Genomic DNA, 17,727 nt, shown 5'->3' with positions numbered 1-17,727 from the left:
TATGATTTTTTGAAGTTTGAAAAAATGATAGGGGTGGTGACACACCCCATGCGCGCGCGGATTGGGTGACACACGGGTGTGTCACCCGTGTTCAGACACGGGATGTGAATATGCACGTCCAGGGTATCTGAAATCACCCTCTACGCACGCGGATAGCCTCTTTGGCCGAATTTTCTCGGCCTTACATCTCCACCTGCGCGCGTGGATGGTATGCACTGCATACCATCCGCATCAAATCCAATTTTTTCATTTTTCTTCATTTTTTCATGCTTTTTCATGGAATTAATTTCGAATTTTTGTGTAATTTTGTATTTAGATTTTATTTTTTTATATTTTAAATCTAATTATTAGAATTACATTAATTAATATTTTTAAATTAATTTAAGATATTAGTGATATTTGAAGCTTGAAAATAGGTAAAAATCTATCTTTTTGCTTAATTGGTTATCTTATTTTTAAATTTAAGGTGAGATATTTTATATTTAAATTTTTTTTTTTTAATAAAATGACCTTATTTGAAATTTAAAATAAGATTATTTTAATCAAGAAATTTTAAATTGTAACAAAATATTTTGCTAACTTTTAAATTTTGTTATTTTATTTAAATTAAATTATAAAATAAAATAAATGATATTTATTTATCATTTTATTTTATTGAATATTTAATTAATTAATAACATAAAATTTGAAAAGTTATTAGCATCTTTTGAAATAGATATTTAGGTTAGTTGAAAACCTAATTTTTCAAATTTATAGGTTTAATTTTAAAATTAATTATTTAATTTTTTTTTTCAAAAATATTTTATTTATTTATTTATTTATTTTTTCGAAATTAATTAATTAATTAATTAATTTAATTAATTTAATTAAATAAATTCTATATCCAACTATCCAACTAGTTACATGTTTGTGTGTTTTATATATTGTTCAATTATTAAACTTTTTTTTTATAAAACCTATTATTGTTTGATCTAAATTGCCATGGTTGACTTGTTGACAGATCCAATGATCTGATTTTAACCAATGGTTCAATTGTCAATAGGTCAAATAAATAATTTGTAACAAGTAAATTTTGCAATCTTCTTTCATCTGTGTATAAACCTAGTAACATGATTGGATCCATCCAAGTCTGTGTGCCTGTGTGAGCCTATATGTTTGCTTTGGGCTTAGATGCATATAGGTAGCCCATTTAATTTTTGTAATTAAAATAGACTAGGTTGCTAAATAAAATGATCACTTATGATAGATTTTATTTAGGCCCAATTAGTATTTGAGCCTATTCAATTAATAACAGTTGTTCATTTAAGGTTAAATTTCTCTCTTTTGGGCCTTGTGTGAGAGTTAGGGGGCCATAGAAGTGGGTACGACATACTGAACCCAACCCTCCTTCACATGAACAACCCCAATTGTGAAGGCCCATTTGCCTCATTTGAATGACTGTACTAGGTTAATTAAACTAGTTTAACCTAATAAAATTGATTAGCAACATAATTAATTTCGAAATATATGAAATTAATTTTTCATTTGAATATTTTGAAATTAATTAAAGAAAAACACACTTAGTTTAATGAAACTTTTTTAAGATAAACTATATGTATTTTTCTTGTATTTAATTAAATAAAGAAGTTATAACTAATTAGATTCTTCTAGATACTTAATTATTTAATATTTCATAAAATATACTTAAGCTAAAAATCAGTTATTTATAACTAATTTTTGATCAACTTGAATTTGAATATTTTTTGAAATTCATAATTAAGTTGAGATATTCTTGGAAATTAGTTATTGAAATATTCTTTAAATATTGTTTTAAGTTGAAAATTTGTTAAGTTTGGATCAACTTAAAATGGAATATTTTTCAAATTAAGGTGATTAGTTCAAGATACTTAATTTGTTATTTAATTAATTTTTTTTAAATAATTTAAGTTGAAAATTTGTTATTTTAGAACAACTTAAATAAGATATTTTTTTAAATATTTATTTTATTATATTTTAAAAAATTTATATATTTTTATATATAATTTTTCGAAAATTAATTTTTGAAAATTAAATTAATGTGAAAAATTAATTAATTTTGGACCAACTTTAAATTAAGCAATTTTCATTATTAAAATATATAGATTAAAATAAATGATTAAATAAAAATACATTTTTTTTAAATAATGAGCTTTAATCAAGAGATATTCGATCTCCATTGTTGGTTCTACATAGTTCTTGTTTTAGTGAGTAATCATCCCTAATGGATGAACGTTCATTAGCAATTTAACGCCGTAGAATCTCGAAAGATAAATATTATTTGTAAGTATTTTATTCTTAGTATGGATCACCCTAATGGTGGCGACTATTAGTAAGACTTACAAAAGTATGAAACAATGGTGGAGGCTCATGAAATAGGAATGACCTTGACTCTCTCCTAAACGGGACAACGTCGGATTCTCATTTCGATCGAATAAAAGGTTGCTAGAATATTTGTCATTTTAGATGAGTTGACTACTTTATTCAATGGATGATATCTTAGACTCTCGCCTAAACGGGACACTGTATCAGTTTGTTGAAAACCTTAGAAAATATTAAATATGTTATATTTTGGTATTTTTACAAACATATTTGCTATACTTGTTATTTTCTGAACTTGTGTGTGAATTTATAGAACCAAATGATTTATTTCTGTTTATTGATAATGGACAACCCACACCCCGACCCTCTCCTAGTAAATGCCTTTGCAAATGAACTCTATAGTGTGAAAATGCTTCCTGGAAAGAGCATTAATTCACACTTGTTAATGATGAATCTGAAGTTCCAGAAAGCAAACTTGCTAGGAATTGATTTATCTAGAGAACAATGGGTTCAATTCATTCTTAATAGTCTTCCTCCTGAGTATAATGGATTTGTTGTATCTTATATGATCAACAATTTTAACTCATCCGACATGGACAAGCTAGAAGCAGAATTGCATGCTTATGAACGGAACTTACCTGCAAGGGGGCCACCCTCCAGTTTTGCAAACTTAAGTAAGAGGAAAAGAAAGTATGAAGCTTCTAACAATATTGCTTCTTCAAGTACAATTGATAGTAGTACTCTTCAATGTTCAAATTGTAATGAGAAGGGACATCAGGAAGAACGATGTCCCAGACTTCTAAACAATTTGAATGAAGGTAATGCTTTTGTTTTTGAATCATCTGTTTTAGAGAATGACAAATCTGTCTGGATTGTTGATTCTGGATCTACTAACCATGTTTGTTCTTCATTCTAGCTGCTTGAAACTTGGGATTATTTAAATCTAGGGGAGTTGAAGCTCAAAGTTGGAAATGGCAAATTAGTATCGGTCCAAGCTAAAGGAAAACCCCACCTCAAGTTTCAGAACAAATTTTTAGTTTTAGACAATATTTTGTTTATTCCGAATTTTAGTAGAAACTTGATTAGTGTTTCATGTTTACAAACACATTTTTATCAATTGAATTTTTTGAGTTCTATTTGCACAATTTCTTGTAATGGATTTCAATTATGTGTTGCTCACATGGAACAAGGGCTTTATGTTTTAAGACTGGAAATACAAATCACACATAACAACAAACTTTTCAATGTTGCTAAACCTAAAAACCATAAAAGAAAAGAGATCGATAATAATGATGAAACAAATTTATGGCATTTACGATTAGGTCATATAGGCTATGATAGACTTCACAGGTTAACCAAAGACGGTCCATTGAAAAATATCGTCTTGGGTGAATTACCAGTTTGTGAATCTTGCCTAGAAGGAAAAATGTCCAAGCGTTTTTTCTCTGCAAAGGGAGAGCATGCCAAACAACCCCTTGGGTTAGTACATTCATGTGTCTGTGGACCTCTAAATGTCAAAGCCAGAGGAGCTTATAAGTATTTTGTCACTTTCATTGACGATTCTCTAGATATAGTTTTATTTACCTATCTCAAACGTTTGAAAAGTTTTAGGAATTTCATGCTTTGGCTCAAAACCAATTAGGTAAAACATTAAAGATCTTGCGAACTGATAGGGGTGGAGAGTATATGGATATCCAGTTCAAAGATCATTTAATTGAACTTGGAATTGAATCACGGTAAACTGCCCTTAGAACTCCACAACAAAATGGAGTTGCGGAAAGAAGAAATCGCACACTTTTAGAAATGGTTAGGTCTATGCTTATCTATTCAACTCTGTCTACGTCCTTCTGGGGATATGCTATACAGACGGCTAATGACATTTTAAATGTTGTTCCATCTAAAGCAGTTCCTAAGACACCTGTCGAACTATGGAATGGTCGTATACCTAGTTTACGCCATTATAGAATTTGGGGGTGCCCTGCTCATGTCTTAAGAAAGAAAGAAGGCAAACTAGAATCGCGAACTAAGGTTTGCTTGTTTGTCGAAAATTCTAAAGAGATTAGGGGCAGACTATTTTATAGTCACAAGGATAACAAAGTGTTTCTCTCTACAAATGCTACCTTCCTTGAAGATGACTATATTAAAGACCTCAACCTGAAAATTAAAGTAGTGTTAGAAGAAATGCTTTCAGATATAACTCCTTCTGATGCTCCATCCTCTTCTACTCAAGTAAAGGAAAATCTCACTCCCTCAGTTGAAACAACACAAGATGTTACAACTGAGAAATCTACCACAAATGTTCCTGTTCAGAAGGTCACGGCTCCTCGTCGTAGTGGGAGGGTTTCTACTAAACCATCTCGTTATGGCTTGGATGGTGAAATCAATATGGTCGTTGGGGATGGTATTGATGACGACCCATTAACCTATAAACAGGCAATGACAAGTTTCGAACAGAAACAATGGTCAGCCGGCATGGATTCAGAAATGGATTCCATGAAAAAGAACAAAGTCTGGGAATATGTAGACGCACCTGATGACTATCGTCCAATTGGATGTAAGTGGGCCTACAAGAAGAAAAGAGGTGCTGGAGGCGAAGTCGAAACTTTTAAAGCTAGACTGGTCGCTAAGGGTTACACCCAAAGAGAAGGAGTGGACTATGAGGAAAATTTTAGTCCGGTCGCCATGCTCAAATCCATCTGAATTCTTCTCTCCATAGTAGCCGCTTTCAATTATGAAATTTGGCAAATGGATGTTAAGACAGCCTTCCTTAACGGAATTCTTGAAGAAACCATCTATATGGAGCAACCAGAGGGCTATGTTCTTCCAGGGCAAGAAAAGAAAGTTTACAAACTCAATAGGTCCATTTATGGGCTTAAGCAAGCTTCTTGCTCCTGGAATAAGAGGTTTGATGAAATCATGAAGACCTACAGCTTTAACCAAAATGAAGATGAACCTTGTGTTTACCAACTCAAGGATAATCAAGTGGTAGTATTCCTGGTCCTTTACGTTGATGAGATTTTGATCATTGGTAACAATATCAAGAAAATGACTGACATCAAGGAATGGCTTGACACTTAATTTAAAATGAAGGATTTGGGTGAAGCTGCATATGTTCTTGGTATTCAGATTATCAGAAACCGGAAGAACAGATCCCTTGCTCTCTCTCAATCATCTTACATTGATAAAGTTTTAGAGAGATTCTCAATGACAAACACCGAAGGGGCGACTATGCCTTCTAAATATGGTATCCCTTGAAATATAACTTTTACTATAACGTAGTCGTTTCATCACATTTTATTTAATTTTATTGTAAAATTAGTGAAATGGTGGATAGTAGTTGATGAATTGATCAAAATTAAATACCCTTCACTTTTTTTACTTTAATGAATAATAGAATAAAAAACTTTTTTTTTTTATAATAATTTATATTTTTAGTTTTAGTTTTTTAATCATAAAAATAAAAAAGTAAAACGTATTTAATTTGCATAATTTTATCAACTATCATCTGTCGCGTCATTTGTTTTACGATAAAATTAAATCAAATATGTTTCACGATAAAAGTTATATTTCAAGATGTATTATTAATGAATCGTATATTTGGACAATTTAATAGTATAAAAATATGATGAATTACCCCATATACTATTTTTTTTTCAAATTTACGGATTGGGTTTTTAAAGTGATTGCACCGCTAGTTGCAATAGGAGTTTCTATACGACTTTCTATTGCAATTTAAGTTGCAACTCTAGTTGCAATAAGAGTTTCTACGTAGAATTTCGTAAAAATACAAAAAAAAAAACTGTTTTGAAGTGTAACAATGAAAAAGTCCCTAAAAATATTTAGATGGAAAAATATTAATTATTTTTTTTAACATTTATCATCATATTTCGAGTATACTTCTGTTCTGCATTCACGTGTTTTTTTTTCCTTTTTTCTTTTAGAATCCGAATTTTTCTACAAGTTTCTGCGCTTTATCTCAAAGACATTTACAATTTAGACATCGATAGGCCTCACTCACTGTTATAAATTTTCACGTACATTATAGAAATCTATATGCATAAAGGAATATTGCAAATAAGTTAAAGATTTTACAATAATAAGATTTTAATAGAGAACAGCAAATTAGCAAATGTCATACAAAGGTGGTGCTTAGATAATTCCCACTAAAAGCAATGCAAATACAAAACGAGGGAACCGACCAGACCAAAAACACTAATCTCCAAAATCCCACAATATTTTTGCTACATACCCCAATTTCCAAGGTTCCAATTCAACGGTTTGCGATAAATAGAGCAAAAAGATAAATACAACAGAATAAGAAACTAAAGAAAGAAATGAAGCAAACCACGCAGGAGAAAACCTTGCCTTCATAATAAGCAAAACTATTACAAGATGGCAAATAAGAGCTTGAAAGAGAAAAATAAAAAGGCTGCAATTCCAGAAGTAGTTGAAGGATTCACCAAGGAGCAAGCATCTGAAGATCTTCCCATGGGGCCACCTATAGGAGCCAATCCCGGAAGAGAACCAGTTGCTGGCACTAACGAAGACCTTGGTGTCAATGCTCCGACACCCTCAGACTGAGGAGAAGGTGACGGTGCAAATATTGAATCTCTAATTACCGATGAAGGCGGTGCTATGAGGGGAGGAAACTTTTGTGGACCTGAAATCGTGTTTTGGAACAAAATAAACAAGTCAAATAATGAGATACTAATTTCAAACAAAGAGCTTAATCATGTTTTGAGACAAACAAAAGAAAACTAGTTATGGCAAACTAATTTGAAACAAAGATAGCACACCAATAAAGAGAATGTCTGATGTAAAATGAAACAATTTATTGTGTTTTAACAAAATCTGCTGAGTGTTAACAAGACAAGTCGTTTATTACCTAACTAAGAAACTAGTCAGGTCCAAATATCCACTAAGCCATAACTAATCACCTTCACTAGCGAAATGAGAAGAAAAGGGACAGAACATAAACTGAATGTTTAAAGAGAGACAAAAACAAAAAGATCTGAGATCTCTCAGAAAGTAAAACGAACCAAATAGACAGACAGAATGTGATCAAGGAGAATAATTGTGAATATTCTACAATAGTATAATGATAGGCTAGTTGGTTATTTCTTTTATGCTATTTCTATTATGATGTAGCTATATAAACTTAATGGGTAGGAATGTAATGAGGGCATTATAATTGAATATCGAATAGTAAAGCTGAGAGTGTTTTCTCCCATTTCAGGTTTTCCCCTTTGTCACGGACATGGCATGAGCTTTCCTCACTCAATCCAATCCTCTACATCATAATGTTTACCTGGACAACGAGGCTGAAGAGAAGTAGAAAGCCTGCGGAATAGAAACGTAATTATAAGTATGTTCCATACAAATTTAAATCATAAGGAGAGCAATTAGCACAGTTATGAAAAGGTAGCATACGTTGTGATAATGGTGCCATTTACAAAACCACCATATTTACAAGAACTAACGTTGCAACCAGCACTGGTCTGCTGCGTCGTATAATTTCCAACCATAAGGTTACTATTTTTACATTGCATACTCGAACATGAAACCGCTAATGAAGCAGGCATGCAATACAAACTGCATTAAAACATGTAAACAAGATTATTTACACTTTATTTAAAGGTGATATATAGTACTATAATTAATCAGAATCAATAACAAAGTCCTTCAGTTACTTGAGACTTCCTGGTCCACAACTGCACTGAACACAGTGGCTAGCTGAAATGGCATAGCTCCCATTTGGAACAATTAAGCCAAAATCCGAGGCGCCCTTGGGGAAGTTTGAGGCACAAGCTGCAACAATTAAAAAAAACAGTAAAACACAAAATTTCTATGTCCATTCACAAGCTAAGCTAAGATACTTTCCATAAAATGAAACAACAAAAATCTGAAAACAGAGAAATTCAAACTAAAGCTTGCCAAAATCACAAACATCAAACCACTTCACCATTAAGTTCCAAATACAATACGAAAACCCAAAAGAGAAAAACGACTAAATCCACATTGAACACACAAAAATCTTCAGAAACCAACTAAAAAAACTCACCAGGCAATGGAACCGCAAGTATGTCACCAGCCTTAATAGAGGTACTTCCCATAGCATTAACATTCATCAAGTCCGTAATGGTGGTGGAATACTTGGCAGCAATGGCTGTCAGCGAGTCCACAGGCTTGACCACATAAGACAAGTAAATAGCAGGTAAAGAGTTATCAGTGCCATTAAAACAAGTACAAGGAAGAGGCACCACAAGGTTCTGTCCCACATCGAGAACAGACGGGTCAGAGATCGAATTAGCCTCCCTAATCTGATCCGCGGAGACCAAACCCGAGTAAACTGAATCAGCAATCGACGAGAGAGTATCAGAGGGTCGGGTCTTGTAATGGGTGGAGACCGATTTTCGGATCCCATCGACACAAGAACAGGTAATGGGGACTTTGAGGAAGAGCTGAGATGGGAGTATGTGGTTCTCAACGTCGGGGTAGGAAATGTCGATGGCATTGGCGGTGAGGATAGCAATGGGGTCCACTTGGAAGAGCGAAGCCACCTCTGAGACTTTGAGCTCGGTGTAGACAGTGTAGCCGAGCATGGCGTTGCAAGAGTCGGAGTTGGAACAGGGCTCGATTGTGGACTTGGAGCTCACCAAAACAACATTAGCTAAACTTACACAAAAAACAAAGAACTGGGTTTTGCTGAGATTTAAAATGGGACTTTGATTAGCCATTCTTTCAGAGCTTGGGTTAGTTCGGTTTCTCTCTCCCAAGCTCAGTGTACAAACTTGATCTTGCTCAGACCAAAAATGGGGTTTTTATTTTTTACAAAAATGTGGTGTGAGAGAGAGAGAGAGAGAGAGAGAGAGAGAGAGAGAGAGAGAGAGAGAGTTGACAGTGTGAAAATGGAACCCCAATGAATGAAACTTTGACTCCAAAAAAAGGTCCTTGTTCCTACTATTTAAGACTGGCGGTGGGTTTTAGGGTTTTCTCCTTCCGTTGTTTTTGTTGTGTTGTGTTACTTTATTTTTCCCCTCCCTGCTTTACCACTAACTCTAAGTAGACAAAACAAACAACACGAGATGGGACCAAAAACGGGTGAACTTGAAGCTAGTTACAGAAATATTCGATTTTTTTCTTCTTCTTCCTAGTAATGATTTTCAAAATATGATGAAACTTTCTGGTTCTGGGTTTCGAATTTAGATGGATGGCTCAAGAGAGAAAGAGAGATTTTATTGTGATTCGAAGAGAGAGAGAGAGTCGAAGAAGTTCTTGAAAGAGAAAAGGCAAGAAAAGCTGGTCAGAATAGACAATGTTGTATCGCAAAGAGTGTGAACAGACAGTAGTCAGATTCTTGAGCTAAGTGTTAAAACTTTAATTTGGACTAAATTGTCCTCTCAAATAATCTTCATGGCCAGCTCGAAACGCTGTCGTTTGAATTGAATCTTTTGAATTGCCTTGTGCTTTGTATATTCTTGTCCATTATTATTTAAAAAAAAATATTTTTATTTCGCTAGTAATTAATTCATAAAATTTGATTACTCCAACATGAAGAAGAAGTTGGTCATCTTAATGGGTTTAAGTTAACAAGACATGCTCCCTCGATCTCTCATTTGTTTTTCGCGGACGATAGCCTTCTTTTCTGCCAAGCTAATGAGTCCTCTTGCCTTGCTCTTAAAAGATCATTGGATGTCTACCACAAAGCTTCAGGTCAAGTTCTCAACTCCGACAAATCTGTTATGTCCTTCTCACCAAATACAACACTGGCGGCTCAAGTCTTTTTCCATCGACATCTTGACATGTCAATCTGTGAATGTCACGAAAAATATCTTGGTTTGCCTTCCTACTCAGGGAGGGATAAAAAGAGGATGTTTAGTGACATTAAAGAGAAAATATGGCGACTTATGCATACTTGGAGTGAGAAATTTTTTTCAGCTGGTGGTCGTGAAGTGCTTCTAAAAGCGGTAGTCCAATCTATTCCTACTTATGCCATGAGTTGCTTTCGTTTACCGGTTTACTTTTGCAACCAACTTGAATCTATGATGGCTAATTTCTGGTGGGGATTGAATGAGAATGGTAACAAGGTTCATTGGCGTTCTTGGAAGCTTTTGTGTAAAAGGAAGGACAGTGGTGGTATGGGGTTTCGCTCTTTCATGCATTTTAATCAAGCAATGCTTGCAAAACAAGCGTGGAGACTCCTTAAGCAACCAGATTCTCTACTTGCGAAGGTGCTGAAGAGTAGATACTACCCAAATAACGATTTCCTTCAAGCTAACATTGGCCACTCTCCCTCTTTAACTTGGCAAGGCATCCATTGGGGTAGAAGCCTCCTTATTGCTGGTTTGCGTTGGAAAATTGGTGAAGGATGTAGGATAAATTGTGCTGATGACCCGTGGATTCCAGGACATTCCACTTTTCGACCTTACCACTTTTCTGGACCACCTGATTCGACTGTTTCCAACCTCATAACAGAAGAAAGGCAATGGGATTTAGCACTTCTAAATCAATGGTTTTCTTCTCCAGATGTAGATCGTATCTTAACTATACCGCTGAGTTTTTTCCGTCATGACGATACCCTTGCTTGGAACCCCTGCTCCTCTGGCATATATTCGGTCCAAACAGGCTATCACCTAGCTGCTTCTCTTGCAGAAACGGATGACAGCTCAAGCTCTTCGGCATCTGTTTCATGGTGGAACTTTTTATGGTCACTGTCCTTGCCACAAAAGATTAAGATCTTCATTTGGCGAGTCTTCAACGATGCTCTCCCTGTTGCAACAGCCCTTGTGAAGCGCAAGATTATTACCGATTCAACTTGTTCCATCTGTCAACAAGCTTGGGAAACTATTGGGCATGCACTTTTCAGTTGTAAGTATGCTCGTTCGGTTTGGCGACATCTAGGAATTACTCATGACTGGACTACGGCTAGGCTTATGCACAAAGGAGATTATATGGTACACTTGTCTTCCCTGTACACTAAGATTGAGATGGAAAAACTTTGTTGTGCATTGTGGGCAATTTGGACAGAAAGGAACCGTGTGATTCATGGTCACAAAGCCAAGCCAGCAAAAGACCTTGCCTTTTTTGCACAAACTTACTGGTCTAATTACACTGCTGCCCAACTGAAGCGCTCTTCTACAGCACCAGATTCCAACTCCTGTGTTGCAGCTACTGCTGCTCCTTTGCCACGAAATTCTACTGCTGCTGCACCTTTAATGCCGTGGACTCCTCCTCCACCTGGAATGCTGAAGATGAATGTTGATGCAGCAGTCGATAGCTCACGCAAAATCACTGGTATGGGTGCTTTAATTCGAAACTCCACTGGTACGGTTGTAGCAGCCACATCTCAGCCGATCCTTGGATGCTATGCTTCTCATGAAATGGAAGCTCTTGCTATGTTTCACTGCTTAAACTGGGCCATCCAACTTCATTTACCAGTCAGCCTTGTTGAAACGGATGCTCTAAAAGTTTCAACTGCTTTAAGCAAATCTTCATCAGCTATTTCTTCTTTTCAAGATCTAATTGCTGATATCACTAGTCTTTTATCTTTTTTCCCTAATGTAAATGTTTCTCATGTCAAACGTTCTGCTAATATGGCTGCAGACGGGTTGGCTAAGTTTGCTTTAGGGGTAGATAAGGCTTGTTTTTGGTCGGATTGTATACCTCCGCCTATAAACTCTGTTATTGTAAATGACTATACTCTTTAATTTATGATAACAAGTTTATTTCCTCAAAAAAAAAAAATCATAAAATTTAAATTTTAACAGCAAAATTCTTAAAATTTAAAGGGCATTAACAGTTAAATTGATTGTCCATGTCAACAAAAAGTATTATTTATACCACAATATTATTATTAGTCTATTTAAATAAATATTTAAAAATAAAATTAATTTAAAATAAAAAATTAAAAATATTTTTTTTAAATAAAAAACAACTTTTTTTTCTTTTTTTTCTTCGTTCATTCTATTTGTTTGTTTTAGGGCCAATTTAACACAGTTGTGCTGTGGCAAAAAACAGTTATAGCTGTGCTGTGAGAAAAAACAGCTACAGTAAAACTGTAGAAAAAAACTAAACTGAATGTTTGGTAAATTTTAAATTTCAAAGTATTATGAGTTGTTAAGATCTATTATAATGATAATGATAATGTTATAATCTAATTTATTATAATCACAAATATGTAAAAACTTATTTTATATAATATTTTATTTTCTATATATTTTTAATTTTTTTGCAAATATAAATTTATATGCATCTGATAAAATAATTTATAGTATTTTTATATTATATTTTATCAAATATAAAAAAAAAAATAGAAACTCAAGTATATAAGAAAAATTCTAGACTGATTTTGTTTGTTAATATTAATATAAAATATAAAATATATTTTTAAAAAATAATAGATTTAATAATTATTTATTTTTATTATAATTAGTTTATTTTAAATATTTTATTTTTTTAATATATAATAACTAAGTAAATATAATTTTAGTAAAAAAAAACTGTTATAAAATAATATAATATAATATAAAGTAGATGAGAAGAAAGAAGAAGAAGATGTAGAGAGAAAGAGAAAGTGAAGGAGAATTTCTGAGTTGTTTATTCCAATGGGGTGAACCCCTATTTATACAAATACAAGAGTGAGATATTAAGAAACTAAGAAAAAGGGAAACTAAAGAAAAGAGGAATGTTGATTACAATTCATGGTAATAAATAAAAGATTTGGACATCCACATAATTATTAATATTTATAACACTCCCCCTTGGATGTCCATAATAGCTGCCTTATTAAAAATCTTGCTGAAAACTTGGTCAAAGGAAAAAGAGTATAGTGTAAACTAACTCCCTCCCCCTCATTTAGGCATTTGTGGAGATCTTCTAATCGACGAATTTCGATCTTGTCTGCCGTCTTCTCAAATGTTGATGTTGGTAATAACTTTGTGAATAAGTTTGTAAGATTGACACTTGATTGAATATGTTGAACACCAATATGCATTTTCTTGAAGCGTATAAAGAAGAATTTCGTGAAATGTGTTCTAACTCTATCTCCTTCAATGTACCTCCTTTTAGTTGAACGATGCAAGCAGTATTATCCATAGAGAATTGCTTGGGTTGATACTTCTTTATTGAGTGCAATCCATATGTTTCCCGAATATGCTATGTCAATGATCTCACTCACACACATTCTCTACTTGCTTCATAAAATGCAAGTATGTTAACATGATTTATAGTTGCCTCGTTAAAAACCTTGCCAGAAAAACCCAGTGGGACAAAATCTGAGCTAGGGAAAAGAGTACAATATATATTTCATATTCATAATTATTTGCAAGTTGCCTCGTTAAAAACCTTGCCAGGAAAACCCATTGGGACAAAACCTGAACTAAGGGAAAAAGAGTGCAACATGAATATGTCTCCCCCTCATGCACATATGATCCATAATTCTTTTGGTGATAATATATCTCATAAGATTATTGTTATCACTTTCAAAATATCATCATATACAATCTTTGATCATATATTTTCTATAACTCTTCCAGAGTATGTATGGACTTCTAAATTATAGATGAGGGGTTCGTGGAACATTAGTCTTTATCCAACTAATTGTATCATTCATGTGTGTACACAACTTTGTTCATACGAAAATTTAACATTTTAAGTAGATATGGACATAACACATTAATGATAATATAAATTTTCGTTTGTGACAATGATGGTACTCCAAGACCATATATTTGTTCCATCTTGTTGTATGATCTTAATTTCCATATCAAATGATCATATATCTATAATTCTTAATACATATGAAGTACTTCAGGACTTCAATACTAATGAACAAACTTTATACATTTAATATTTCTCGATATACAAAAGAAATAAAAATTTGTTTTGCAATTAATCAAAAACTCTTCAAGAGTCTATCACAACGTATAATTTACGTATTTATACTGCATAGACAACCATACGTATTTTTCAAACAATAATTTACTTACATGTCTTTATTTCATACAAAGATCTTTGTCATATAGTGCGCGCGACTTAGAATTTATATCACTTAAGACATGTATTAAATTCTTCTAGAATTTTTAGATAAGGCTTATTTCAAATTCTCACTATATTAGGAGCTCCAAATGAATAACCTTTTGTTGCAACATTTATGTGACGCTTATAAATTCTCGTAAAATATATTCCAGGCTATAATCAAATCATGATTATATTTTCTCAATATTTAAGCCTTACTTCAATCAATCTCATGTCTATGCAAATTTTGTACAACAATTCATTATGTACAAATACATATATGCAAATTTCTCATTAGAAATATTTATTTGCACACCCTACAGGTCTTACTTCACTTTATGTGAGTAAATTTGCCTAGACTGCGTCATAATATTTTGGCCAAAAATCAAAATGTATGTCGATAATTCTCGACAAATCTAATACAATGATCCTTGCTATCTCATGTTAGTTTATTGCATATGCACACATTCAATATTTATTGTCGACAAAAATTTCAATAAATGATAATTTCCTCCCATATTGACATAACTTATAGAGATCTCTTTAAATTACATATTTTTCAAATATGTTTATGATTTATAGGTACCTATAACGAATCACTTCAGGGATTCAATTATGATCAAATGTGTTATGTCTAACTTCTTTTGGGAGTCTCTTCTAGAGTACCGTTTTCAGCACGGTTATCATTTTTAAATCATCAATACTTTATAACATTAAGGTTTCTCCATGAGTACCTCTAGATTTAACAACTTCAGGGCAAATCAAATGAACATTTACTAATAATTTCTATATTGTTCATTTACGCTTCAGGCGTTTTCAACTCATTCTATCTCAACTTTGAGTAATATTGATTTGCAGTTGGTATATATCATTTTGAACTATATCGTTCTTATACTTTGTGCAAGGATCATTTTTCAAAAATTATCATCGATCCCAACTGCTTCTCTCCCCCTGATCGAGAGAATTTTAAGAAATTGTGATATCTAATAATATTAATACACCTGTAGGGATTTCAATATATCACAATGAATCAATATCTATTTAAACTTATATATATTATATGACATTGAACTTCATGTTCAATAACTTCAGTTTCAAGTTCAATACTTATGAACTTAATTCATTTCTAAGAATGAGTCATACGTGTATAATTAGAAATACATAAATTTACACATTTTGTAAATGCATGATCATAAAATCTTATCACATCGATAAGAAACTATGCAATAAAAATCTAACAATGGCTCAAGATTGTTAAAGAAATATAATTTAAATATTTTTTATGTGCAAATATATGCACATTCTTCTTTTGAGCCTTATAAATTAACAATGAGAAGAATCTTCTGGTTCTTCAACAAAATTTAGTCAAATTCTTTGACAATTTATTGCATATGATTGATCATGTCAAAATAATTCAATTCATGAACTTCAGGTTCACTATAATTTGTATTTCAATGAAACTTTCAAAAGGTAATGTAAATTCATTACAACATAATCATTACAAGTTTCCTTTTTATATACACGAATAATATAATTATATTATTCTCCAAAACATATACACTCTTCAGGAGTCACTATTATGTTTATCAAATTTTATATTTCTTCAGAAATCACTATCATCAATTTAATGATGTATATTATATAAAATGTACACAACAACTTCATCATGTTGTTATAATGGTCAAATAGATATAACCATAATATATCATTCATTTTTCCTGGTATCTTTTTAACAAGTCGTCTAATTTATTTAGACTATTCATCAGTCTAATTATCATGACTTGATATATTACATATTTAAATGTACAACTAGTACATATAATAAGTCATCTCTTATTACTTTCATAACTAGATAAAAGTTATACATCTAGGTGCATACAAAGATGTTTTACTACTCAAAGTAGCAATTGTATGTAAGAGTACTTCTTCAGGAAGCTTTTCAAATAATCATTTTGTGATTCTTTATCACTTTGATTATATTGGATCACTAACAAATATTAGTAAATTATATATCCACTTTTGGGAATATGCAAACTGAATTATATAGTAGCTATATATATACATATCTTGTACTAACAATAGTTTGAAACTATTGATTTCAAGAAATAATAAAATATGTATATATTAATTTGCTTCTGGCATTACCAATATATGTGAAATCTATATTCTTTGAAATAGAATTTCATGTCTATTCATTCTCTTTAGGTAATAATATTTAAATATTCTAAATGTGTACAATAAGTTTGTACAATTCACATTCTATTAAATAATCAAGTATACTTTTATCTTGATTATAAGTATGTCCGTACTACAGGTACGCGACCACTATTATTCAATTCCACACATGATATATAAATTTCACGCACTTTGATTATGTGTGGTATCTCATCTTTTAGTTGTTTCCACTTTTTTTGGAAATATTTGAGTAGTAAATAATGTAATTGATTATTTAAAATCATTACATTCACTTCGGGGAATGACGTTGAACAAGTAGAACATTATTATAAATTTCTTAAAAATTTATTACTTGTTCATCCATAAAAAATATAAGAAATCATTCAACAATTTCTTTTACGATATTTCAAAGAATATATGAATGCAATTTTTGCATAGTCTCCAAGATGTATGCAAAATTTAATCTTTAACATATGTCAGATTCAATAATTTCCAACATTGCAAGTAATAACAATGTATAATAACATGACTAATACGAGGAATCTTTAAAAGTGATTGACTTCAATTCGTATCATTCTCTACAGGGAATGATGAACAATAAATACTGCCTCATGTATTTAAATAACATTAGTCATGCTCATTGTTATTCTTATACTTTAATGTTTCAATGCAATTTTCTTAACATTCTTTTTAGGTATTCAAAACCCACTATAAAATTGCATCAATAATAATCATTTTAATGATTCTTTAGTTGTATTCACATAAATACAATCATTTTTTTGGCAAATATAAAACATTTACTTCAGGAAATGTTTGTCAAAATCTATATCGATATTAATTTACTTTTCATTGTCCTCAAAGAATACAAGAACATATATATAAATATGTATTCATCTCTTTCATTATATATCCATCAACTATATAATGAATATTACGTTTGCATAATCTTCAGGATATATGCAAGATTTTGTTGAGGACGCATAATCATCAAGATATATGCAATATTTTATCGAGGATGCATAATCTTCAGGATATATGCAATATTTTATCGATGATGCATAATCTTTAAGATATATGCAATATTTATCGAGGATACATAATCTTCAGGATATATGTATAATTTATATAGATTTTCTTTATCATATCATAGGCAAACATATATTGTAAATATTATGAATGATAAGAACATAATATGTATAT

The 17,727-nt window shown here is 31.9% G+C and overlaps 1 protein-coding gene across 1 annotated transcript; it reads right to left on the bottom strand.

The window, feature by feature from the left end:
• Positions 1–6,423: 6,423 nt before the first annotated feature.
• LOC115697171 (lysM domain-containing GPI-anchored protein 1) lies at positions 6,424–9,683 on the bottom strand. Its single transcript, XM_030624085.2, has 5 exons — positions 8,399–9,683; positions 8,028–8,145; positions 7,768–7,929; positions 7,646–7,677; positions 6,424–6,997 (listed from the first exon to the last, which is right to left on the bottom strand). Exons 1-5 carry the CDS (start codon positions 9,072–9,074, stop codon positions 6,723–6,725), a joined length of 1,263 nt encoding a protein of 420 aa, XP_030479945.1. The 5' UTR covers positions 9,075–9,683; the 3' UTR covers positions 6,424–6,722.
• Between the last annotated feature and the right edge of the window lie 8,044 nt (positions 9,684–17,727).

The sequence above is a fragment of the Cannabis sativa genome, chromosome X, assembly GCF_029168945.1.
Source record: "Cannabis sativa cultivar Pink pepper isolate KNU-18-1 chromosome X, ASM2916894v1, whole genome shotgun sequence".
Classification (NCBI taxonomy): Eukaryota; Viridiplantae; Streptophyta; class Magnoliopsida; order Rosales; family Cannabaceae; genus Cannabis; species Cannabis sativa.
The sequence above is the reverse complement of the archived record's forward strand: the minus strand, read 5'-3'. Positions and strand labels throughout refer to the sequence as shown.

What these genes read in the sequence shown, in the direction of transcription:
- LOC115697171 (XM_030624085.2), bottom strand. Translation starts at nt 9,074, where the DNA reads ATGGCTAATCAAAGTCCCATTTTAAATCTCAGCAAAACCCAGTTCTTT. An exon ending in TGTGGACCAGGAAGTCTCAA is followed by an intron (nt 7,930 to 8,027) that starts GTAACTGAAGGA and finishes GTTTTAATGCAG; the next exon opens with TTTGTATTGCATGCCTGCTT. An exon ending in TCTTCAGCCTCGTTGTCCAG is followed by an intron (nt 6,998 to 7,645) that starts GTAAACATTATG and finishes ACACGATTTCAG; the next exon opens with GTCCACAAAAGTTTCCTCCC.